The sequence below is a fragment of the Rutidosis leptorrhynchoides genome, chromosome 1, assembly GCF_046630445.1.
Source record: "Rutidosis leptorrhynchoides isolate AG116_Rl617_1_P2 chromosome 1, CSIRO_AGI_Rlap_v1, whole genome shotgun sequence".
Taxonomy (NCBI): domain Eukaryota; kingdom Viridiplantae; phylum Streptophyta; class Magnoliopsida; order Asterales; family Asteraceae; genus Rutidosis; species Rutidosis leptorrhynchoides.
This window is the reverse complement of record NC_092333.1, coordinates 680,796,631-680,824,461: the sequence shown is the minus strand read 5'-3', so window position 1 is coordinate 680,824,461 and position 27,831 is coordinate 680,796,631. Positions and strand designations below refer to the sequence as shown.

Sequence of the window (27,831 nt, the reverse complement as noted above, 5' to 3'; positions counted from 1 at the left end):
AGAGACATCATTATGTATTTTCTTTTCATACATAGCCAAGGCGGTAGGTTATAAATGCATAGAAGAATAGGCCACGTGCTGTGATGGCTACTCAAATCTCTGAAAGGATTAATTCCATCTGAACTGAGTCCGAACCTTATATTACGTATCTCATCCCCAAATTCTTCAAAATCTTTATCAAAATTTTTCCATTGAAGTGAATCGGCCACGTGTCGCATTTTTCCATAATTTTTACGATCTTCAGCATGCCAACATAATAATTTTGCATCTTTCTCATTCACAAATAATCTCTTTAATCTTGGTATGATAGGCAAGTACCACAATAATTTTGCAGGAGGTCCATTTTTCGACACATCACTATCAACATTATCAGTTGGTTTTCCACGTTTATACCTAGATGTAACACATACCTTACATTGATGAAGGTCTTTGTCTTCATTCATGTATAACATACAATCATTTGGACAAGCATGTATTCTATGTATTTCCAATCCCATTGGGCACATTAATTTCTTTGCTTGGTATGTTGAAACCGGCAACTCATTACCTTCTGGTAGCATTTTGTTCAACAACTGTAACAGGCTAGTGAAAGTTGTGTCGCTCCAACCATTGTTTGATTTTAAGTTAACCAGTTGTATCAAAGCAAAAAGTTTTGTAAAATTCATACAACCGGTATATAAAGGTTTTTCAGCGTCAACAAATAGTTGTTGTAATATGTCATGATACTTATCAGCAACATTATCCTCCATATCCAAATCGTCAAACATGTCATCAAAATTAACATTATTATCACTATTGTATGAATCTTCTTCATTATCAGTATCGTTATTCGAAACAGACGGGTTAAGGTCAGCTAATGACTCACCATGAAAAGACCAACATGTGTACCCTCTCATAAATCCGTGTGTAGTTAGATGATTTTTGATATCGGTTGAATCAGCATACCACTGTGCATTTTTGAATTTCTTACAAGGACAACTAATTGTGATGTTTCCTTTTTCTAGTTGATCAGTTTCGGCAACTGTAATAAATTCATCAACACTATCCATAAACTCAGAGGTCACGCGACCTATCTCGTACATCCAAGTATTCCGGTCCATCTACAAGCAACATTGAAAAAGTTAATACATTATTAATAATTAAGAATGTAAAAAGTTGGAAAAGGGACTAGAACCCACGACCTCCTCCCTACCAAGCAACATCCTAACCATCTAAGCAATTGTGTTAACCCGACAAATTTACATTTATTTTCTATAAAAATATCACGTATCGTCTACTGTTAAAAAAAACCCCAAATCAAAATCAATTGAGTTTTTGTCGATCATAATTGTGATGACCCGGAAATTTCCGATCAAATTTAAACCTAATCTTGATATGTTTCCGACACGATAAGAAAAGTCTATAATATTGAGTCTCGAAAATATTGAAACTATATTCATGTAATCAAATATCTTTGACCATGCCTGACGATTCACGAACAATTATGTGTATATAGATATGTATATACAATATATACTTGTTAATTGAAAACGTAACAAAGTATTAGATGTATAATACTTTATATGAACGTATTTGTTTCAATATAAGTTTATCGACAAAATTAGAAGATAATATCAAATGATTGATTTATCAGATACATTGTGTTATGATTAAGGGTCTCTATTGAGAGGTCCACTTTGAATTAGGAAACCTTTTCTTTTAACGGTATTCGGAATAAATGGTAAAGTAATTTACATGTGAGAACAAAGTGTCACTTATTGAGTGTTAGACAAAAGTTAGTGGAGAATTGAATTTCATAATACTTGATTGATCTTTTTTCAAACATGCGAAAACGTTTTTCGATATAATAGAATTTGTTTATTAAAATGTCTTTGTTTAAATAACGTAAGTCAGAATATTAATTGTTATATATAACTTGCAACGTGTACTTAAGACGTGTTTATGTATATTAAATAAATATGATTTCAAAATAGTTAAGTAAACAATAGTAACACTTGTTATTTGATTCGATTGATATTAAGATATATTATTTAGAAAGTTTAAGGAAATTAAAATAAACGTTGGCGCATAAAGGAATTATATTAAATTAAGTTTTAAAGCGTAAACGTTATATGATATAATATTTTCGATTAAGTAAACGATCTTAAATTATACTTTGAAATATAATTAGTATTTGAAAAACTAAATATTATATTATTTAATAAATATTCATAATATATATATATATATATATATATATATATATATATATATATATATATATATATATATATATATATATATATATATATATATATATATATATATATATATATATATATATATAAATTTATATTTCTAAATATATATGTACATGTATATTTTACAAAATGATAAACTAAACCTTGATATATAACGTTTTGATTTAAAAACATACTTTGAAAAATAACGAGACTTTGATTTAAGAACGTAAATGACCAAAACACTCGAATGAATAAGTTATATTTTGAGTGGGATAGTTTTTCATTTACTTAAGTATATATTTTGATAAAGGTACGAGTCACAAAACGAAAAGTGCAAGTTTTCTTAGCGTACGAAACTTCGTTTGAAAAACCGGAACTAGGACTTTAGTCGAGTGACAATGTCTGAATCATCGGAAATAATTTTACAAGGTAACTATACCTATAAATATTATATATTATATAAATAATTATATATATTAAATATATTATATATATATTATTATATAAACTGTCAGAAGAAGAAATCAAAACGCATTGAGTGCTGGACAGGGTGTCCATGCGATCACATGGATTTATACCTGTGATCCCATGCGATCGCATGGAAGGAGAAAAGAGGCCAAGTCCTATAAAGCTCGAATGTTTCTGGCCGAGTTCAGTATCTGTTTTCCTCTCAATCTCTTTACTCTCTATCTATATACATATTTATTATTATTATTATTATTATTATTATTATTATTATTATTATTATTATTATTATTATTATTATTATTATTATTATTATTATTATTATTATTATATTATTATTATTATTATTATTATTATTATTATTATTATTATTATTATTATTATTATTATTATTATTGTGATTAATTAGATTATTATTATTAGTAGTATTAGAAATTAGAATTGTTATTAGTATTATTATTACATAAAATACTACGACGAGGTTCTGCTCGCATGTTTTCAAAACGGGTTTTATGAGCGGGATAGAGCTAAGAAAATTATGGGTTATAGCTATGGAGGTTATGGGTATGGTTCGGGGGTTTTGCTCGTGAGTCAAACTAGTGTTTATCATCTCCGTTGCATGTACGTACCTTCCTGCAATATTGAATCTCAATATTGATACGTGAGCACTCATAACTTAACTTTTATAATTTAATAGTGTATCCCTGACTAGTGCTCGAGTAGAAATGATTATGCATGCTTGTATGCTTATTATTGTTATTATATACTTTATGATAGTTCATGAATTAAATACATATGCGATTGAGATAAGGTATATGATATGCATGTTGTTGGAAAGCTGGCGAAATACTATAAACTTTTCATTTAGATATAGTATGGTTTTGATGAACGGATTAAAAGATATCATCAATTGATATATCTATAATTTTATAGCATTATTGTTAAAATGATTATCGTTATCGTTATCGTTATCGTTATCGTCGTCAGTATCGTTATTGTTATTATTATTATTATTATTATTATTATTATTTAATAATCAATATTATTATTATTATTATTATTATTATTATTATTATTATTATTATTATTATTATTATTAATATTATTAAAATAATTAATATTTTTATCAAAACTATCAAGTTATTATTTTATCGTTATTAAAAGCATCATTAATATTAAAACTAGCATTTTTATTAAAATTATCATTTTGATAGAATATCATCTTTGTTATAAAATATCATTTTTATTATCATTTTAGTATTATTATTATTAAAAATTATCAATTTTTAAATAGAATTATTATTTTATAAAATATTATTATTATTAGAGTTAATATTAAAAAGTATCGTTATCATGATTAGAATTATTATTTTATTACAAACATTATAAATATAAATATTGTTATTATTAGTAGAATAATAAAAATTATTATTATTACAAAATAATACAACTTTTACTTATTATTATTATAAATATTATTATTATTATTATTATTATTATTATTATTTTTATTATTATTATTATCAATATTATTTTATCAAATAAATATGTGATACAAAGATATTTTTACTACATGTAATATAATTACATTCATAATTCATATAATTATATTATTATGATACTAAGTGAACTTTATAAATTTTATTACTTAAGATATATAAAAGTATATTTTTATCATATTTAAATTTAAAATAAATTTTCATTATTAATAAAGGACTTGTATTATTTACACTAATAAAATCTGTTATATATATTTAAATATATAAAATGTCTATATTTAACTTATATAATACACATGTATAAATTTTGGAAATCATTTTGAGTCAAATTGACTTTTGTTGACTTTTGCATAATAATCTCGAGCATTAGGATTGTGATACACTACGACTTGACCTAAATTGTTAGACAGATATTGACCAACATATAAATATATATAATTAATTTAGGTTCGTGAATCTGAGGCCAACCTTACACTTGTTCAATGACGTCATATGTATTTTTACTACGAAATACAGTCTGGTGAGTTTTCATTACTCCATTTTTAAATGCTTTTGCAATATATATTTTTGGGACTGAGAATACATGCGCTTTTATAAATATTTAACGAAATAGAAACAAGTAATCGAAACTACATTATTTGGTTGAATGATCGAAGCCGAATATGCCGCTTTTTGCTTGGTAGCCTAAGAATTAGTGAACCAGTCCACTAATTGACGCGAATCCTAAAGATAGATCTTTTGGGCCTAACAAACCCCATTCGTTGTTGCTGAAATGTCCCGTTCTTATTGATTAAAAACGTTCCATATTAATTGATTTCGTTGCGAGGTTTTGACCTCTATATGAAACGTTTTTCAAAGACTGCATTCATAATGGTTTACAATACAAGTATGTTACAACAAAATAAGTTTCTTGAATGCAGTTTTTACACAATATCATACAAGCATGGACTCCAAATCTCGTCCTTATTTAAGTATGCGACATCGGAAGCTCTTAATAATCACCTGAGAATAAACATGCTTAAAACGTCAACAAAATGTTGGTGAGTTATAGGTTTAACCTATATATATCAAATCATAATAATAGACCACAAGATTTCATATTTCAATACACTTCCCATACATAGAGATAAAAATCATTCATATGGTGAACACCTGGTAACCGACATTAACAAGATGCATATATAAGAATATCCCCATCATTCCGGGATACCCTTCGGATATGATATAAATTTCAAAGTACTAAAGCATCCGGTACTTTGGATGGGATTTGTTAGGCCCAATAGATCTATCTTTAGGATTCACGTCAATTAGGGTGTCTGTTCCCTAATTCTTAGATTACCAGACTTAATAAAAAGGGGCATATTCAATTTCGATAACTCAACCATAGAATGTAGTTTCACGTACTTGTGTCTATTTTGTAAATCATTTATAAAACCTGCATGTATTCTCATCCTAAAAATATTAGATTTTAAAAGTGGGACTATAACTCACTTTTAAAGATTTTTACTTCGCCGGGAAGTAAGACTTGGCCACTGTTGATTCACGAACCTATAACAATATATATATATATATATATATATATATATATATATATATATATATATATATATATATATATATATATATATATATATATATATATATATATATATCAAAGTATGTTCAAAATATATTTACAACACTTTTAATATATTTTGATGTTTTAAGTTTATTAAGTCAGCTGTCCTCGTTAGTAACCTACAACTAGTTGTCCACAGTTAGATGTACAGAAATAAATCGATAAATATTATTTTGAATCAATCCACGACCCAGTGTATACGTATCTCAGTATTGATCACAACTCAAACTATATATTTTTTGGAATCAACCTCAACCCTGTATAGCTAACTCCAACATTCACATATAGAGTGTCTATGGTTGTTCCGAAATATATATAGATGTGTCGACATGATAGGTCGAAACATTGTATACGTGTCTATGGTATCTCAAGATTACATAATATACAATACAAGTTGATTAAGTTATGGTTGGAATAGATTTGTTACCAATTTTTACGTAGCTAAAATGAGAAAAATTATCCAATCTTGTTTTACCCATAACTTCTTAATTTTAAATCCGTTTTGAGTGAATCAAATTGCTATGGTTTCATATTGAACTCTATTTTATGAATCTAAATAGAAAAAGTATAGGTTTATAGTCGGAAAAATGAGTTACAAGTCGTTTTTGTAAAAGTAGTCATTTCAGTCGAAAGAACGACGTCTAGATGACCATTTTAGAAAACATACTTCCACTTTGAGTTTAACCATAATTTTTGGATATAGTTTCATGTTCATAATAAAAATCATTTTCTCAGAATAACAACTTTTAAATCAAAGTTTATCATAGTTTTTAATTAACTAACCCAAAACAGCCCGCGGTGTTACTACGACGGCGTAAATCCGGTTTTACGGTGTTTTTCGTGTTTCCAGGTTTTAAATCATTAAGTTAGCATATAATATAGATATAGAACATGTGTTTAGTTGATTTTAAAAGTCAAGTTAGAAGGATTAACTTTGATTTGCGAACAAGTTTAGAATTAACTAAACTATGTTCTAGTGATTACAAGTTTAAACCTTCGAATAAGATAGCTTTATATGTATGAATCGAATGATGTTATGAACATCATTACTACCTTAAGTTCCTTGGATAAACCTACTGGAAAAGAGAAAAATGGATCTAGCTTCAATGGATCCTTGGATGGCTCGAAGTTCTTGAAGCAGAATCATGACACGAAAACAAGTTCAAGTAAGATCATCACTTGAAATAAGATTGTTATAGTTATAGAAATTGAACCAAAGTTTGAATATGATTATTACTTTATATTATAATGATAACCTACTGTAAGAAACAAAGATTTCTTGAGGTTGAATGATCACCTTACAAGATTGAAAGTGAGCTAGCAAACTTGAAAGTATTCTTGATTTTATGTAACTAGAACTTGTAGAATTTATGAAGAACACTTAGAACTTGAAGATAGAACTTGAGAGAGATCAATTAGATGAAGAAAATTGAAGAATGAAAGTGTTTGTAGGTGTTTTTGGTCGTTGGTGTATGGATTAGATATAAAGGATATGTAATTTTGTTTTCATGTAAATAAGTCATGAATGATTACTCATATTTTTGTAATTTTATGAGATATTTCATGCTAGTTGCCAAATGATGGTTCCTACATGTGTTAGGTGACTCACATGGGCTGCTAAGAGCTAATCAATGGAGTGTATATACCAATAGTACATACATCTAAAAGCTGTGTATTGTACGAGTACGAATACGGGTGCATACGAGTAGAATTGTTGATGAAACTGAACGAGGATGTAATTGTAAGCATTTTTGTTAAGTAGAAGTATTTTGATAAGTGTATTGAAGTCTTTCAAAAGTGTATAAATACATATTAAAACACTACATGTATATACATTTTAACTGAGTCGTTAAGTCATCGTTAGTCGTTACATGTAAATGTTGTTTTGAAACCTTTAGGTTAACGATCTTGTTGAATGTTGTTAACCCATTGTTTATTATAACAAATGGGATGTTAAATTGTTATATTATCATGATATTATGATATATAATATATCTTAGTATGATGTATATACAGTTAAATGTCGTTACAACGATAATCGTTACATATATGTCTCGTTTCGAAATCATTAAGTTAGTAGTCTTATTTTTACATATGTATTTCATTGTTAATACACTTAATAATATATTTACTTATCATTTAACATAATTAACCAAGTGTATCAATATCTTAATATGATTCATATGTACCTAGTAAGACGTTGTTATAACGATAATCGTTATATATATCGTTTTCGAGTTTCTTAAATTAATAGTCTCATTTTTATGTATATAACTCATTGTTAAAATACCTAATGAGATACATACTTATAATAAAATCATGTTAACTATATATATAACCATATATATGTCATCGTATAGTTTTTACAAGTTTTAACGTTCGTGAATCACCGGTCAACTTGGTTGGTCAATTGTCTATATGAAACCTATTTCAATTAATCAAGTCTTAACAAGTTTGATTGCTTAACATGTTGGAAACACTTAATCATGTAAATAACCATTTCATTTAATATATATATAAACATGGAAAAGTTCGGGTCACTACAGTACCTACCTGTTAAATAAATTTCGTCCCGAAATTTTAAGCAGTTGGAGGTGTTGACGAATCTTCTGGAAATAGATGCGGGTATTTCTTCTTCATCTGATCTTTACGCTCCCAGGTGAACTCGGGTCCTCTACGAGCATTCCATCGAACCTTAACAATTGGTATCTTATTTTGCTTAAGTCTTTTAACCTCACGATCCATTATTTTGACGGGTTCTTCGATGAATTGGAGTTTTTCGTTGATTTGGATTTCATCTAACGGAATAGTGAGATCTTCTTTAGCAAAACATTTCTTCAAATTTGATACGTGGAAAGTGTTATGTACAGCCACGAGTTATTGAGGTAACTCAAGTCGGTAAGCTACTGGTCCGACACGATCAATAATCTTGAATGGTCCAATATACCTTGGATTTAATTTCCCTCGTTTACCAAATCGAACAACGCCTTTCCAAGGTGCAACTTTAAGCATGACCATCTCTCCAATTTCAAATTCTATATCTTTTCTTTTAATGTCTGCGTAGCTCTTTTGTCGACTTTGGGCGGTTTTCAACCGTTATTGAATTTGGATGATCTTCTCGGTAGTTTCTTGTATAATCTCCGGACCCGTAATCTGTCTATCCCCCACTTCACTCCAACAAATCGGAGACCTGCACTTTCTACCATAAAGTGCTTCAAACGGCGCCATCTCAATGCTTGAATGGTAGCTGTTGTTGTAGGAAAATTCTGCTAACGGTAGATGTCGATCCCAACTGTTTCCGAAATCAATAACACATGTTCGTAGCATGTCTTCAAGCGTTTGTATCGTACTTTCGCTCTGCCCATCAGTTTGTGGATGATAGGCAGTACTCATGTCTAGACGAGTTCCTAATGCTTGCTGTAATGTCTGCCAGAATCTTGAAATAAATCTGCCATCCCTATCAGAGATAATAGAGATTGGTATTCCATGTCTGGAGATGACTTCCTTCAAATACAGTCGTGCTAACTTCTCCATCTTGTCATCTTCTCTTATTGGCAGGAAGTGTGCTGATTTGGTGAGACGATCAACTATTACCCAAATAGTATCAAAACCACTTGCGGTCCTTGGCAATTTAGTGATGAAATCCATGGTAATGTTTTCCCATTTCCATTCTGGGATTTCGGGTTGTTGAAGTAGACCTGATGGTTTCTGATGCTCAGCTTTGACCTTAGAACACGTCAAACATTCTCCTATGTATTTAGCAACATCGGCTTTCATACCCGGCCACCAAAAATGTTTCTTGAGATCCTTGTACATCTTCCCCGTTCCAGGATGTATTGAGTATCTGGTTTTATGAGCTTATCTAAGTACCATTTCTCTCATATCTCCAAATTTTGGTACCCAAATCCTTTCAGCCCTATACCGGGTTCCGTCTTCCCGAATATTAAGATGCTGCTCCGATCCTTTGGGTATTTCATCCTTTAAATTTCCCTCTTTTAAAACTCCTTGTTGCGCCTCCTTTATTTGAGTAGTAAGGTTATTATGAATCATTATATTCATAGATTTTACTCGAATGGGTTCTCTGTCCTTCCTGCTCAAGGCATCGGCTACCACATTTGCCTTCCCCGGGTGGTAACGAATCTCAAAGTCGTAATCATTCAATAATTCAATCCACCTACGCTGCCTCATATTCAGTTGTTTCTGATTAAATATGTGTTGAACACTTTTGTGGTCGGTATATATAATACTTTTGACCCCATATAAGTAGTGCCTCCAAGTCTTTAATGCAAAAATAACCGCGCCTAATTCCAAATCATGCGTCGTATAATTTTGCTCATGAATCTTCAATTGTCTAGACGCATAAGCAATCACCTTCGTTCGTTGCATTAATACACAACCGAGACCTTGCTTTGATGCGTCACAATAAATCACAAAATCATCATTCCCTTCAGGCAATTACAATATAGGTGCCGTAGTTAGCTTTTTCTTCAATAACTGAAACGCTTTCTCTTGTTCATCCTTCCATTCAAATTTCCTCCCTTTATGCGTTAATGCAGTCAAGGGTTTTGCTATTCTGGAAAAGTCTTGGATTAACCTTCTGTAGTAACCAGCTAGTCCTAAAAACTGGCGTATGTGTTTCGGAGTTTTCGGGGTTTCCCACTTTTCAACAGTTTCTATCTTTGCCGGATCCGCCTTAATACCTTTTTTGTTCATTATGTGACCGAGGAATTGAACTTCTTCCAACCAAAATGCACACTTTAAAAATTTAGCATACAATTCTTCCTTCCTCAATACTTCTAACACCTTTCTCAAATGTTCACCGTGTTCTTGGTCATTCTTTGAGTAAATAAGTATGTCATCAATGAAAACAATGACAAACTTGTCAAGGTATGGTCCACACACTCGGTTCATAAGGTCCATGAACACAGCTGGTGCATTAGTTAAACCAAACGGCATGACCATAAACTCGTAATGACCGTAACGTGTTCTGAAAGCAGTCTTTGGAATATCATCTTCTTTCACCCGCATTTGATGATACCCGGAACGTAAGTCAATCTTTGAATAAACAGACGAGCCTTGTAGTTGATCAAATAAGTCGTCGATTCTCGGTAGTGGGTAGCGGTTCTTGATGGTAAGTTTGTTCAACTCTCGGTAGTCTATACACAACCTGAATGTACCATCTTTCTTCTTGACAAACAAAACAGGAGCTCCCCACGGTGATGTGCTTGGTCGAATGAAACCACGCTCTAAAAGTTCTTGTAATTGGCTTTGCAGTTCTTTCATCTCGCTGGGTGCGAGTTTGTAAGGAGCACGAGCTATTGGTGCAGCTCCTGGTACAAGATCTATTTGAAATTCAACGGATCGATATGGGGGTAATCCCGGTAATTCTTTAGGAAATACATCGGGAAATTCTTTTGCGACGGGAACATCATTGATGCTCTTTTCTTCAGTTTGTACTTTCTCGACGTGTGCTAGAACAGCATAGCAACCTTTTCTTATTAGTTTTTGTGCCTTCAAATTACTAATAAGATGTAGCTTCGTGTTGCCCTTTTCTCCGTACACCATTAAGGGTTTTCCTTTTTCTCGTATAATGCGAATTGCATTTTTGTAACAAACGATCTCTGCTTTCACTTCTTTCAACCAGTCCATACCGATTATCACATCAAAACTCCCTAACTCTACTGGTATCAAATCAATCTTAAATGTTTCGCTAACCAGTTTAATTTCTCGATTCCAACTTATATTATCTGCTGAAATTAATTTACCATTTGCTAATTCGAGTAAAAATTTACTATCCAAAGGCGTCAATGGATAACTTAATTTAGCACAAAAATCTCTACTCATATAGCTTCTATCCGCACCCGAATCAAATAAAACGTAAGCAGATTTATTGTCAATAAGAAACGTACCCGTAACAAGCTCCGGGTCTTCCTGTGCCTCTGCCGCATTAATATTGAAAACTCTTCCGCGGCCTTGTCCATTCGTGTTCTCCTGGTTCGGGCAATTTCTAATAATGTGGCCCGGTTTTTCACATTTATAACAAACTACATTGGCATAACTTGCTCCGACACTACTTGCTCTGCCATTACTCGTTCCGACACCATTTGTTCCTTTCGTTCTATTAACCCCTGGTCCGTAGACCTCACACTTCACCGCGCTATGACCATTTCTTTTACACTTGTTGCAAAATTTGGTGCAGAACCCCGAGTGATACTTTTCACACCTTTGGCATAGCTGCTTCTGATTGTTGTTGTTGTTGCGGTTATTATTGTTGTTGGGATGATTATTATAGTTGTTGTTGTTGTTGTTGTTGTTGTTGTTGTTGTTGTTGTTGTTGTTGTTGTTGTTGGGCCGTTTGTTGTAGTTGCGATTGATGTTGCGATTGTTGGGATAATTGTTGCGATTATTGTTGTAATTGCTGTTGTTGTTGTATTGGTGATTCTTATCACCGTTTTCCTCCCACTTTCTTTTGACTTGCTTCACATTGGCCTCTTCAGCAGTCTGTTCTTTAATTCTTTCTTCAATCTGGTTTACTAGTTTGTGAGCCATTCTACATGCCTGTTGTATGGAGGCGGGCTCATGTGAACTTATATCTTCTTGGATTCTTTCCGGTAATCCTTTCACAAACGCGTCGATCTTCTCTTCCTCATCTTCGAATGCTCCCGGACACAATAGGCACAATTCTGTGAATCGTCTTTCGTACGTGGTAATATCAAATCCTTGGGTTCGTAACCCTCTAAGTTCTGTCTTGAGCTTATTGACCTCGGTTCTGGGACGGTACTTCTCGTTCATCAAGTGCTTGAATGCTGACCACGGTAGTGCGTATGCATCGTCTTGTCCCACTTGCTCTAGATAGGTATTCCACCATGTTAACGCAGAACCTGTGAAGGTATGCGTTGCGTACTTCACTTTGTCCTCTTCAGTACACTTACTTATGGCAAACACCGATTCGAACTTCTCGGTCCACTGTTTCAATCCTATCGGTCCTTCGATTCCATCAAATTCCAAAGGTTTGCAGGCAGTGAATTCCTTGTAGGTGCATCCTACAAGATTTCCTGTACTGCTAGATCCAAGGTTATTGTTGGTATGTAGCGCAGCCTGTACTGCGGCTATGTTTGAAGCTAGAAAAGTACGGAATTCCTCTTCATTCATATTCACAGTGTGTCGAGTAGTCGGTGCCATTTCCTTCAAAATAGTCAAATGGAACAAGTTAATCATACAGAATATTAAGAGTAGTTAATAGTATTTCGTAGCATAATATGAACTCATTTATAAAAGCTTTTTCTTCAGATTAGCGTTTTATAAGTTTAAATTCGGGTAGTACCTACCCGTTAAGTTCATACTTAGTAGCTAATACAACTATCTTATTCCGACTCGCTTGTTTCTTCTTCTTCGGTTTTGGTTCGTTTTGCCAAGTTTCTAGGGATATATGATGTTCTCCTAATACGAGCCGTCGTTTTCCACATTGGTTTAGAAAAACCTGGTGGTTTAGAGGTTCCCGGGTCATTGTTACAACTTAAAGACTTCGGGGGTTGACGATACATATAAAGTTCATCGGGGTTGGAATTAGATTTCTCTATTTTTATGCCCTTTCCCTTATTATTTTCTTTTGCCTTTTTAAATTCAGTTGGGGTAATTTCTATAACATCATCGGAATTCTCGTCGGAATCCGATTCATCGGAGAATTGGTAATCCTCCCAATATTTTGCTTCCTTGGCGGAAACACCATTGACCATAATTAACCTTGGTCGGTTGGTTGAGGATTTTCTTTTACTTAACCGTTTTATTATTCCCCCACCGGTTCTATTTCTTCATCCAGTTCCAATTCTTCTTCCGGTTCCGATTCTTCTTCCGGTTCCGACTCTTCTTCCGGTTCCTCTTCGAGAACTTGTGAATCAGTCCACGAATCATTCCAATTTACATTTGACTCTTCATTATTATTAGGTGAGTCAACGGGACTTGTTCTAGAGGTAGACATCTATCACATAATATCAAACGCGTTAAGAGATTAATATATCACATAATATTCACATGTTAAAAATATATAGTTTCCAACAAAATTTGTTAAGCAATCATTTTTGAAGTAAACACGATCGAAGTCCAGACTCACTAATGCATCCTAACAAACTCGATAAGACACACTAATGCAAAATTCTGGTTCTCTAAGACCAACGCTCGGATACCAACTGAAATGTCCCGTTCTTATTGATTAAAAACGTTCCATATTAATTGATTTCGTTGCGAGGTTTTGACCTCTATATGAGACGTTTTTCAAAGACTGCATTCATTTTTAAAACAAACCATAACCTTTATTTCATAGATAAAGGTAAAAAGCTTTACTTAGATTATCAAATAATGATAATCTAAAATATCCTGTTTACACACGACCATTACATAATAGTTTACAATACAAATATGTTACAACAAAATAAGTTTCTTGAATGCAGTTTTTACACAATATCATACAAGCATGGACTCCAAATCTCGTCCTTATTTAAGTATGCGACAGCAGAAGCTCTTAATAATCACCTGAGAATAAACATGCTTAAAACGTCAACAAAATGTTGGTGAGTTATAGGTTTAACCTATATATATCAAATCATAATAATAGACCACAAGATTTCATATTTCAATACACATCCCATACATAGAGATAAAAATCATTCATATGGTGAACACCTGGTAACTGACATTAACAAGATGCATATATAAGAATATCCCCATCATTCCGGGACACCCTTCGGATATGATATAAATTTCGAAGTACTAGAGCATCCGGTACTTTGGATGGGGTTTGTTAGGCCCAATAGATCTATCTTTAGGATTCGCGTCAATTAGGGTGTCTGTTCCCTAATTATTAGATTACCAGACTTAATAAAAAGGGGCATATTCGATTTCGATAATTCAACCATAGAATGTAGTTTCACGTACTTGTGTCTATTTTGTAAATCATTTATAAAACCTGCATGTATTCTCATCCTAAAAATATTAGATTTTAAAAGTGGGACTATAACTCACTTTCACAGATTTTTACTTCGTCGGGAAGTAAGACTTGGCCACTGGTTGATTCACGAACCTATAACAATATATACATATATATCAAAGTATGTTCAAAATATATTTACAACACTTTTAATATATTTTGATGTTTTAAGTTTATTAAGTCAGCTGTCCTCGTTAGTAACCTACAACTAGTTGTCCACAGTTAGATGTACAGAAATAAATCGATAAATATTATCTTGAATCAATCCACGACCCAGTTTATACGTATCTCAGTATTGATCACAACTCAAACTATATATATTTTGGAATCAACCTCAACCCTGTATAGCTAACTCCAACATTCACATATAGAGTGTCTATGGTTGTTCCGAAATATATATAGATGTATCGACATGATAGGTCGAAACATTGTATACGTGTCTATGGTATCTCAAGATTACATAATATACAATACAAGTTGATTAAGTTATGGTTGGAATAGATTTGTTACCAATTTTCACGTAGCTAAAATGAGAAAAATTATCCAATCTTGTTTTACCCATAACTTCTTCATTTTAAATCCGTTTTGAGTGAATCAAATTGCTATGGTTTCATATTGAACTCTATTTTATGAATCTAAACATAAAAAGTATAGGTTTATCGTCGGAAAAATAAGTTACAAGTCATTTTTGTAAAAGTAGTCATTTCAGTCGAAAGAACGACGTCTAGATGACCATTTTAGAAAACATACTTCCACTTTGAGTTTAACCATAATTTTTGGATATAGTTTCATGTTCATAATAAAAATCATTTTCTCAGAATAACAACTTTTAAATCAAAGTTTATCATAGTTTTTAATTAACTAACCCAAAACAGCCCGCGGTGTTACTACGACGGCGTAAATCCGGTTTTACGGTGTTTTTCGTGTTTCCAGGTTTTAAATCATTAAGTTAGCATATCATATAGATATAGAACATGTGTTTAGTTTATTTTAAAAGTCAAGTTAGAAGGATTAACTTTTATTTGCGAACAAGTTTAGAATTAACTAAACTATGTTCTAGTGATTACAAGTTTAAACCTTCGAATAAGATAGCTTTATATGTATGAATCGAATGATGTTATGAACATCATTACTACCTTAAGTTCCTTGGATAAACCTACTGGAAAAGAGAAAAATGGATCTAGCTTCATTGGATCCTTGGATGGCTCGAAGTTCTTGAAGCAGAATCATGACACGAACACAAGTTCAAGTAAGATCATCACTTGAAATAAGATTGTTATAGTTATAGAAATTGAACCAAAGTTTGAATATGATTATTACCTTGTATTAGAATGATAACCTACTGTAAGAAACAAAGATTTCTTGAGGTTGGATGATCACCTTATAAGATTGGAAGTGAGCTAGCAAACTTGAAAGTATTCTTGATTTTATGTAACTAGAACTTGTAGAATTTATGAAGAACACTTAGAACTTGAAGATAGAACTTGAGTGAGATTAATTAGATGAAGAAAATTGAAGAATGAAATTATTTGTAGGTGTTTTTGGTCGTTGGTGTATGGATTAGATATAAAGGATATGTAATTTTGTTTTCATGTAAATAAGTCATGAATGATTACTCATATTTTTGTAATTTTATGAGATATTTCATGCTAGTTGCCAAATGATGGTTCCCACATGTGTTAGGTGACTCACATGGGCTGCTAAGAGCTGATCATTGGAGTGTATATACCAATAGTACATACATCTAAAAGCTGTGTATTGTACGAGTACGAATACGGGTGTATACGAGTAGAATTGTTGATGAAACTGAACGAGGATGTAATTGTAAGCATTTTTGTTAAGTAGAAGTATTTTGATAAGTGTATTAAAGTCTTTCAAAAGTGTATAAATACATATTAAAACACTACATGTATATACATTTTAACTGAGTCGTTAAGTCATCGTTAGTCGTTACATGTAAATGTTGTTTTGAAACCTTTAGGTTAACGATCTTGTTGAATGTTGTTAACCCATTGTTTATTATAACAAATGAGATGTTAAATTGTTATATTATCATGATATTATGATATATAATATATCTTAGTATGATGTATATACAGTTAAATGTCGTTACAACGATAATCGTTACATATATGTCTCGTTTCGAAATCATTAAGTTAGTAGTCTTATTTTTACATATGTATTTCATTGTTAATACACTTAATAATATATTTACTTAACATTTAACATAATTAACCAAGTGTATCAATATCTTAATATGATTCATATGTACCTAGTAAGACGTTGTTATAATGATAATCGTTATATATATCGTTTTCGAGTTTCTTAAATTAATAGTCTCATTTTTATGTATATAACTCATTGTTAAAATACCTAATGAGATACATACTTATAATAAAATCATGTTAACTATATATATAACCATATATATATCATCGTATAGTTTTTACAAGTTTTAACGTTCGTGAATCACCGGTCAACTTGGGTGGTCAATTGTCTATATGAAACCTATTTCAATTAATCAAGTCTTAACAAGTTTGATTGCTTAACATGTTGGAAACACTTAATCATGTAAATAACCATTTCATTTAATATATATATAAACATGGAAAAGTTCGGGTCACTACAGTTGCGGATTCTTCAGTACTTCGAGGTTTATTATCATGTCCAATGGATGTCCCGGAATGATGGGGATATTCTTATATGCATCTTGTTAATGTCGGTTACCAGGTGTTCAATCCATATGAATGAATTTTTATAGCAGTGAACAGACCTGCAACTTGAAACGAAAATGAAATCTTGTGGTCTATTAAAATTATGGAAATGATCGAATATGATAAACTAATGAACTCACCAACCTTTTGGTTAACACTTGAAAGCATGTTTATTCTCAGGTTTGAAAGAAATCTTCCGTTGTGCACTTACTCATTTTAAAGATATTACTTGGAGTCATTCATGACATATTTCCAAAGACGTTGCATTCGAGTCGTTGAAGTTCATTAGAGATTATTATTAAGTAAATGACAGATTAGGTCATTTATAGTTTGGATATTATAATGGTATGCATACCTGTCAATTTTCGATGTAATGAAAGTTTGTCTTTTAAAAACGAATGCAATGTTTGTAAAATGTATCATATAGAGGTCAATACCTCGCAATGTAATCATATGTTATCGTATTCGTCCTTATGGATTTGGACGGGTCGCTTCATGTGGTATCAGAGCGGTGGTCTTAGTGAACCAGGTCTTGCATTAGTGTGTCTAACAGATAGTCGTTAAGATACATTAGTGAGTCTGGACTTCGACCGTGTCTGCATGTCAAAAGTTTTGCTTATCATTTTTAGTCGGAAATCATCTACTTACCATCCTTAGGAAATTACCTGCTTATCATTCTTAAGTCTAGACGCGTTTTCCTACAATTATTGCATAATAGTGTATAGACGAATTCTTATCTTAGCATATCTGTTACTGTGAACTTTGACTGACATCTTTCAAAGATTCGTCCGTAATTTATGGGATTTTGGTATTATATATACATATGTAAATTATGTATTGAAGAATACCAAATCTAAGTTCTATAATCTATTTCATACCAAAAATTCTTTCCCTGATCATACGAGATGGATCCCTCAACCAGTTCGAACTCCTCGGATTCCGACAGCTATTCCGATATGGATTTCCACTCGAGCTCTGAAAGCAGTGTGACCGGAATGGATCAACCAATTAGCCATCATCTATTCTGGATGAATTGGGGATGGGTACATAATCTACTTAATCATTGGAGACAAGAAGAAGGCGATCCCTTCCATCCACCACATTCCCCTCTTGGCGAAGAACTTGAAGCACTTACCGGCGAACCTATTCGAAACACCATTTTCTCTCTCATTTCCAGAGTATCTCGTCATAATTATATACTATCCCATATTCTAGACCTTATTTATCCGATCATCCGAACCACCGATCATCCCGGTATAATAGAAGAAGTCAACAAGCTTCGCACTCGAGTAGTGGCTTTGGAACATATGGTGCAAAGATTACAAGCACCATCAGCAACACCAGTACCGCCAGTAACATCCACATCGCAAGCCTCAATACCACAAGCTCCAGCAGCATCATCGGCATCAACAGCACCACCATCATCAACATCAACAGGATCATTACCACCACCAACAACGGCATCTGCATCCCACACCTCAACATCAAAATATGTACTTCGAGCAACAACATCATACGCACCGTAGATACCAAGGAGTACCAACAACAACAAACAATGAAGTATTAATTTATCACTTCATTGAAGAAATATTCTGCAGAGAATATGTAGTTTCTAAAAGTTTTAGAGATTACTATTTCTAGTTCTAACCGAAAATTAGATGAGTAGAATGGATAGACATGATAGAGGGAAGAATCGAAACCCTGACAAGAATGGTGCGCGATTTACAAGCTAGATTTATTATACAAGCATCACCAGCAGTTACCGGCAGTATCACCAGCACCAAAAATATCGTCAGCATCATCAGCACCGTCAGTACTATCAGCATCATCAGCACTAGCAGCACCTATAACATCACAAGCTCCGCCAGTTCAAGAAATTACTGTGGACACAAATCAACAACGCGTATATTGTATCAACGAGTTATGAAGTATTAACTCATTCTCTCTAAAGGAATTTTTATATATTTTGAGATCAAAATAAATCTTTTTGGTACTAAGCTATTATGTATAAATTGAAAAAGGGTAGATACTACTCGATTAAATTCATATTACTAATATGCTATGATGTACATCCTTCGTTAACAACCTAACTATCGTTAACTACAATCTGTGTTTCAACTCAATGAATTCCATTCCATAACAAACCAAGTGTATTATTCAATCATATGTTTGATTTTTACACTTTTGATATACCCAAAATTTTATAGAAAACATCAATCGTACCTTGCGAATTTCGCAAGAATTCCACGAGCATCAACATCCTTCACCAAGGAAATATCTATAAGAATAAATAATGAAGTATTAATCACAGTAGTGAAACACTCTGTGAAGATTATGTAATCTCTAATGTTAGAGATTAATCATTTCTAATTCCAGCCTAAGATCAAATGAACTTAACTCATCAAATCTGTATTACATCTGAAGAAAATATACATATATTTTCATAAAGATTGTAATAAAATTCTCTGGTACAAAATATTACTTGTGAAATTTTTTTTAACGGGTGGGTAATACCCGAGAGATATATAAAATTCACAATTAATATGTTATATCCTTAGATTCTGACTCAATAAATCATCAACTTTCACAACAATATACATTCTTTTATAGAAATCAAAACAACCATACTCATACAAATCTAATTACATATTCTGATTTTGATATCTCAGAATTTAATTCGAGATATAACCGAAATCATCAATCTTAGATTCTTACATCTTTCAAAACTATACTTTGACTTCAAAACTGTACTAGAACATCATTTCTATTCATGGAACCCAGGAAAAAATATTGTATCATTCAAAATCCTAGAACATCATATGTATATTAACAATTACAATCTGTGTTCATACCCTTCAAAATTCCTGAAGACACTCGTGATGATGATCCAACCACATGTTACCCGCAGTCTTGTACCTGAAAAACCCTCAAAACTAAAGTCATAGTTTAACATGTATCTGTGTCAAACCCCTTGGAAATTATTAGCTATAATAACTTTTCTCTTTTCAAAATAGACAGTTTTGTCACAGCTCCAGCAAATCATCTTCAATTGTTCATTCGAATAAGCCTTACTATAACGATTACCCCTTCATCATTGTTACCGGGGAACCTTTCATATCTCGCCACATTAACAGTAAACTTATCAACAACTTCATTGATCTTTAAGCCTCTCCGAAAAACCACGACACTTATTCATTGAAACTTTATCAAGTACTCATCTACATCCTGTAACAATAATTGCCATACCAACTACCAAAAATCATCAATCATCAATTTCAAATCTCGCGGCGTTTTTCACTTCAATAATTATATGTATACATATAACATCTATCTCCTAGACTTACATACTTCGAATGTGAAGTTTCTGAAAAACACCCCAAACTGCGAACTAGTTCTCCAAAATCTGGAAAAATGCTGACGAAGCAGCAAAATCTGTAAACGACCTTAACAGTCAAAAGTTTGATGATAAAGAATAGTATGGTGGTAAAGCTGAGAAAAGAGAAGGTTTGGAAACTAGAAAACGGATTGAGCAGATCATAAAGGAGGCTGTGGACAAATCACAAAGACTAAACTTGCCTTCAAAGAATACAAATGATTCAGTGTCTGCTGAAAACGTTAGTGAACACCTTACTCCTGACTCTACACTTTTACGGACAAATCTTCATCATCATCCATCGATATTAGAAATTCTAAGATATCATCGTATCTTTCATTATAAATATCTTCAATATTCCTGAAGATATTTTCACAACTATTCTTATCTTAAATCATTTATCTCTTCGCAATATCTGCGTTACAACAGAAAAGAAACTGTGTTAGTTTCTAAATTCTGAAAAAAATTCGAATTTAAAATATAAATGTTTTTGAAGTAATGTTGGGAACTGAAGCATGAGTTAGTATAATATAATGACACTTGATCAACGTGATTATATTACAGTAAGTCATGCTGAGTTTTTAATGGAACACGATGATTCACAGACCATACCATCGTCATGTGCCATGTTACACGACTCTTGTATTCTATTTAACCTCTAAAAATATCAAGAAAATATTTTCTTGATGATTCGGTCTTTTCTGAATATTCTGGTAATTTGACAAATCAAGATAGTGCCATTACCATTTATTTCTTAGGGCATTAGCTATGTTCATTCTGAATTTCATACCTACAAATTCTGGACCATTATTCGCTTGATTTAAAGTCGGAAAGCGAAAACAAAAGAATGAATCTCCGAAATAGAAAGGGGAGTATAAATCACAGCAAATAGAAGAGAGCATAAACTGTTAATGACAATGATTATAGAATACAGAAGCAGGGACTTTGAAATATAAAAAGGAAGATACAAAGCCCAACAACAACACCTAAATTACAAACCGTACATATCAATACGTATTGTAATGTAAAGGCACGGGAGAATTAAGAGCACTATAACCCTAAGGTAATAATAGAAGAAGATAAAATCTTCCGGCGGCAGATGAAAAAGAAGAATGACAGATATGAAAGTTAGGAGTATATCAAGAATCAGAACTGGATGGAGCATATTAACGAATGCTTTAAAGTATGAATTGAGGAGAAAGAATAGAAGATGTGAGATATGGAAATAAGGAAATGAAAGGGGTGGATTTATAGTGAAATATCCGACAGAGCAATCGAAACAGATTATTGCATTTAATCAAAGAAGATCCTGATTTCCTTAGCCGAAGAACCAAATCTTATTACGAAGATTTTCTTTAAATCAATCGTAGCTACGTCATCGGTTAAAACGAATACACATTTACTCATTTCACTCTCTTGCGATAGCTTCACTTATACTCTTCGCGTAATCAAATTGTTTAATCTATATTACTCAAGGATGATAAAAATCGATTTATCACCTCATATTCATCATGAAAACATTTTTATAGTTAGCCATGACAACCTCGATCAAATTTCGGGACGAAATTTCTTTAACGGGTAGGTACTGTGATGACCCGGAAATTTCCGATCAAATTTAAACCTAATTTTAATATGTTTCCGACACGATAAGCAAAGTCTGTAATATTGAGTCTCGAAAATTTTGAAACTATATTCGTGTAATCAAATACCCTTTGACCATGCCTGACGATTCACGAACAATTATGTGTATATAGATATGTATATACAATATATATTTGTTAATTGAAAACGTAACAAAGTATTAGATGTATAATACTTTACATGAACGTATTTATTTCAATATAAGTTTATCGACGGAATTAGAAGATAATATCAAATGATTAATTTATCAGATACATTGTGTTATGATTAAGGGTCTCTGTTGAGAGGTCCACTTTGAATTAGGAAACCTTTTCTTTTAACGGTATTCGGAATAAATGGTAAAGTAATTTACATGTGAGAACAAAGTGTCACTTATTGAGTGTTAGACAAAAGTTAGTGGAGAATTGAATTTCATAATACTTGATTGATCTTTTTTCAAACATGCGAAAACGTTTTTCGATATAATAGAAATTGTTTATTAAAATGTCTTTGTTTAAATAACGTAAGTCAGAATATTAATTGTTAGCTATAACTTGAAACGTGTACTTAAGATGTGTTTATGTATAGTAAATAAATATGATTTCAAAATAGTTAAGTAAACAATAGTAACACTTGTTATTTCATTCGATTGATATTAAGATATATTATTTAGAAATTTTAAGGAAATTAAAATAAACGTTGGCACATAAAGGAATTATATTAAATTAAGTTTTAAAGCGTAAACGTTATATGATATAATATTTTCGATTAAGTAAACGATCTTAAATTATACTTTGAAATATAATTTGTATTTGAAAAACTAAATATTATATTATTCAATAAATATTTATAATATATATATATATATATATAAATTTATATTTCTAAATATATATATGTACATGTATATTTTACAAAATGATAAATTATTAAACCTTGATATATAACGTTTTGATTTAAAAACATACTTTGATAAATAACGAGACTTTGATTTAAGAACGTAAATGACCAAAACACTCGAATGAATAAGTTACATTTTGGTTGGGATAGTTTTTCATTTACTTAAGTCTATATTTTGATAAAGGTACGAGTAACAAAACGAAAAGTGCATGTTTTCTTAGCGTATGAAACTTCGTTTGAAAAACCGGAACCGGGACTTTAGTCGAGTGACAACGTCCGAATCATCGGAAATAATTTTACAAGTTAACTATACTTATAAATATTATATATTATATAAATAATTATATATATTAAATATATTATATATATATTATTATATAAACTGTCGGCAGAAGAAATCAAAACGCATTGAGTGCTGGACAGGGTGTCCATGCGATAGCATGGCTTTATACCTGTGATCCCATGCAATCGCATGGCAGAAGAAAAGAGACCAAGTCCTATAAAGCTCGAATGTTTCTGGCCGAGTTCAGTATCTGTTTTCCTCCCAATCTCTTTACTCTCTATCTATATACATATTTATTATTATTATTATTATTATTATTATTATTATTATTATTATTATTATTATTATTATTATTATTATTATTATTATTATTATTATTATTATTATTATTATTATTATTATTATTATTATTATTATTATTATTATAATTATTATTATTATAATTATTATTATTATAATTGTTATTATTATTATTATTATTATTATTATTATTATTATTATTATTATTATTATTATTATTATTAATATTATTATTATTATTATTATTATTATTATTATTATTATTATTATTATTATTATTATGATTAATTATAATATTATTATTAGTAGTATTAGAAATTAGAATTGTTATTATTATTATTATTACATAAAATACTACGACGAGGTTCTGCTCGCGTGTTTCCAAAACGGGTTTTATGAGCGAGATAGAGCTAAGGAAATTATGGGTTATAGCTTTGGAGGTTATGGGTATGGTTCGGGGGTTTTGCTCATGAGTCAAACTAGTGTTTATCATCTCTGTTGCGTCTACGTACCTTCCTACAATATTGAATCTCAATATTGATACGTGAGCACTCATAACTTAACTTTTATATATTAATAGTGTATCCCTGACTAATGCTCGAGTAGAAATGATTATGCATGCTTGTATGCTTATTATTGTTGTTATATACTTTATGATAGTTCATGAATTAAATATATATGCGATTGAGATAATGTAACAGCCTCGCTTTGGGCCTAGTAGAAATGACACATTTACCCTTGCGGGTTAATATAGTGATTTTAATAATTATGTGTTTTATAATTATTGTGTATGGGATAATGTGCATTTTGTGACAAGGGTCACAGAACATATTTCCTTTTGTAAATTGGACTTAGAATGAATAAGTTATTAAAGATTTTGGGTTTCAGATAACTGGTAAATACCCGTGTGTTAGACGAAAGAGCTTACCTTCAAGTGAAGAAACCTAAAAAATTAACATATACACCTGTACGTTCATTTCTTCCTTATTTTCCCAACACATAAACCCTTAAACACTCATTTGCTCTCAAATCCTTAAAATCAAGAAGTGTAATTCGAAGCTAGTAATTTCGTTCATCTGATTGTAGTGATTTCAAGCATCAAATCAAGGTAAAAATCTCAGATTTTGGTGAATTCAATTGGGTTTTATGTGGGTTTTGAAAAAGTAAGCTTTTAATGATCAATTCTTGCTTTAATGTGTTTGTGATGTTTGTTTGAGGTTAGAAATAGATCATATATGTGGTATATAGTGTTCTTGGGTCATTGGATTGATCAAAACTTGCAAAAATCGAGTTTTTGGGTCAAAAATGCGAAAACCAGCGTGCTGGAGCTGTTCTTCTGCTCCCACACGAGTGACAGGTCACCCGCACAAGTGACCACACTTTTGACGGTCAACCGCACGTGTGAGGACTCACTCGCACGAGTGAGGCCTCAGTCACACGTGTGAGCCCTGGTCAGAATTGGGGAAACTTGTTTTGGTCATAACTTTCAAATCGTAGCTCCGTTTTTGATGAATCAACTATCGTTGGAATCGTCTTGAGGAGTAGCTTCTAATGATAAGGTTTTAAAAGACTAAATCAAATTTATGTTGGATGGAAAAAGCTATAATTGCAGTTATGCTGCTGTTCTTGCTCAACCGTGCGAGTGAGACACTCACCCGTACGGGTGAGGTATCCAACCGTGCGTGTGAGCTACTAAATCATGCGAGTGGACTTTAAAGTCACTCGTGGGTGTATTTTTTCAGTGTACGAGTGAGCTGGTCAGGTGCACGAGTGAGACCTCAACCGTGCGAGTGACAGTGTTTGTATGTTTGAGTAGAGTGTAATTCTGACCCATTTACTGTATTGCTGTGATATTATTCTAATGAGTAATTTGATGAAAAGGTGTACTAACTAGAGAGCTGATATTCTCAGGTGATAAACGGAAAGGTGAAGGCTCAGTGATATAAGACAACTGAGTACTTGTGCTTCCAGGTGAGTGGGATTATCTTTATGGATGTGATTATACAGTGACAAGTATAGTGATTTGTGCCATGATTAACTAGACTGTGTAGGAGTCTTTGACCAGTGATGTGACTATATGTGAATATGTGCGCACCCAGTGCTAACGTCGAGGATTTTGTGCGACGTAAGAGGTCGATTGTGTTTACCTCTTTGGGGTAATAGAATTGGGTCCAAGCATTACTGATTAGTGGTATAGTATGAATGAAGAGTGCATCACGTCTGGAAGACTATACTAGTGATTCAGTAGTGTGGACTATCGGTATATTCCAGCTTGATGAGCTATGGGTTGCCGGTCCTCTTGTTTATGGCTTTTAGTGATCTAGTGACCAGTTCCTTTAAGCCGTGCTTGATGCTTGTAGTGATGTCCACCTAGATATTGCCATTCACTTAGTGTTATGCTAATTCCCCCGCAGTGTTTTGCCCTGCAGGTATAGATTAGCAGCTTTTGGTGAGTTTTGCAAGGCAAATGAAGATGTTTGACACAGGGAATAACTCTGATGTTTTGTAATAAACAGTATGGGCAAATGGTTTGTATTATTTAAGTAACACATGATTTTGTGTAATCATATAAGTAGGTACTAATATATGATATGTAAATTAACAAGTCTTCCCCTGTGAATTAAAAAAAAATCTGGGGTGTTAAACATACAAGTGGGGGAAAGGGACAAGTGAATGTAAGTGCAATATGATTAGATAACGGTGGTTAGTGATAGGTACTAACGAATTATCAACTAAGCTTTTGTGAGATGTTGTGATAAGACAGGTATGGCTGATCAATCAAACCCCGCAGAAGCCCCTATGACCCCGAGAGATGTTGGAGCCTTGTGTGATGATTTTGTGGGTGTGTCTAATTAACCCGGAGCATCGTATCCAACTACATCACAAGATAAGGATCGGTATATTAGGCAATTACAGGATGAAGTTCAGGAGTTACGAGGGAAGATGATTGATATGGTACAACAGCAAGTGTCATCAGTTCCAGTTGCATTGAGAGCCAATAAACAGAATACACCTTCAGGTTTTCCAGTGCTACCTTATACATCTGGACCTTGAAGATTTGTACCACAGTTACCTCCAGACCCATTTCTTTACCTAAACCACCCCTCCATGGCCTATCCATATTCAGTTCTAAATAATCCAGTGACAAGTGAATCATCTCATACTCAACAGTTTTTAAGTGTGTTACCTCTGGGACACGGAACTATGGTTAGAGGTACGATTTGTTCTTTCCAGACTCCAGTGATAAATGAAACCGATAAAAATGATGAAAAATTTGAAAGTGGCAACCAGAAAAAGAAGAAAGATAAACTAAAGGTAACAACTAAGAAAGAAAAGAATAGTAATAATAAAAAAAGGGACAATCCTTCCAAGGTGAATCTAGTGTAGGAACGAGATCAAAAAAGTGGTGTAGACAGTGTAAAATTCCCCATGTTGGACAATGTTCAGTAGCGACACGACGGTGTCTTCGTTGTGGGGTAATTGGGCATGATTCTCAAGTTTGTTCGTATACAGATGGTGTTTGTTGGAATTGTCAGTTAGGAGGTCATCAAGCGAGGCAATGCCCGTATGCGAAAAGATCTAGTGTTGAGGTGGGGTTAGGGGCAGGGGTAGGTGCAGAATCAATTGGGAGATCGTCTACATCATCTTCTGGGTAGAAGAGAAAGTGTTCTCCTACTTTTCAAGGTACGTTTTGATATATAGGTGTACCGTTTAATTGTGAACAAATGCCTATATATGTTTGTTATATATATTGTGCTCAACTAAGAACAGTTGTGACATGATTGCTTCTTCCTAATAAGGTAGAAGTAGCCAGTGGTTTGACAGCTTTAGTCACAATAGCTGTGTCTGTAGCT

At 32.4% G+C, this 27,831-nt stretch overlaps 1 protein-coding gene across 1 annotated transcript in view; it reads right to left on the bottom strand.

Annotated features, from left to right (window-relative positions):
* LOC139851891 (uncharacterized) overlaps window positions 1–27,098 on the bottom strand; it is a 28,524-nt gene extending 1,426 nt beyond the window's left edge. The window contains exons 1-2 of the mRNA XM_071841092.1: window positions 26,892–27,098; window positions 32–1,100 (exon numbers count right to left, since the gene is read on the bottom strand). Coding sequence (XP_071697193.1) covers window positions 32–1,100; window positions 26,892–27,098 — 1,276 coding nt within the window. The remainder of the gene's footprint in view (window positions 1–31; window positions 1,101–26,891) is intronic.
* Between the last annotated feature and the right edge of the window lie 733 nt (window positions 27,099–27,831).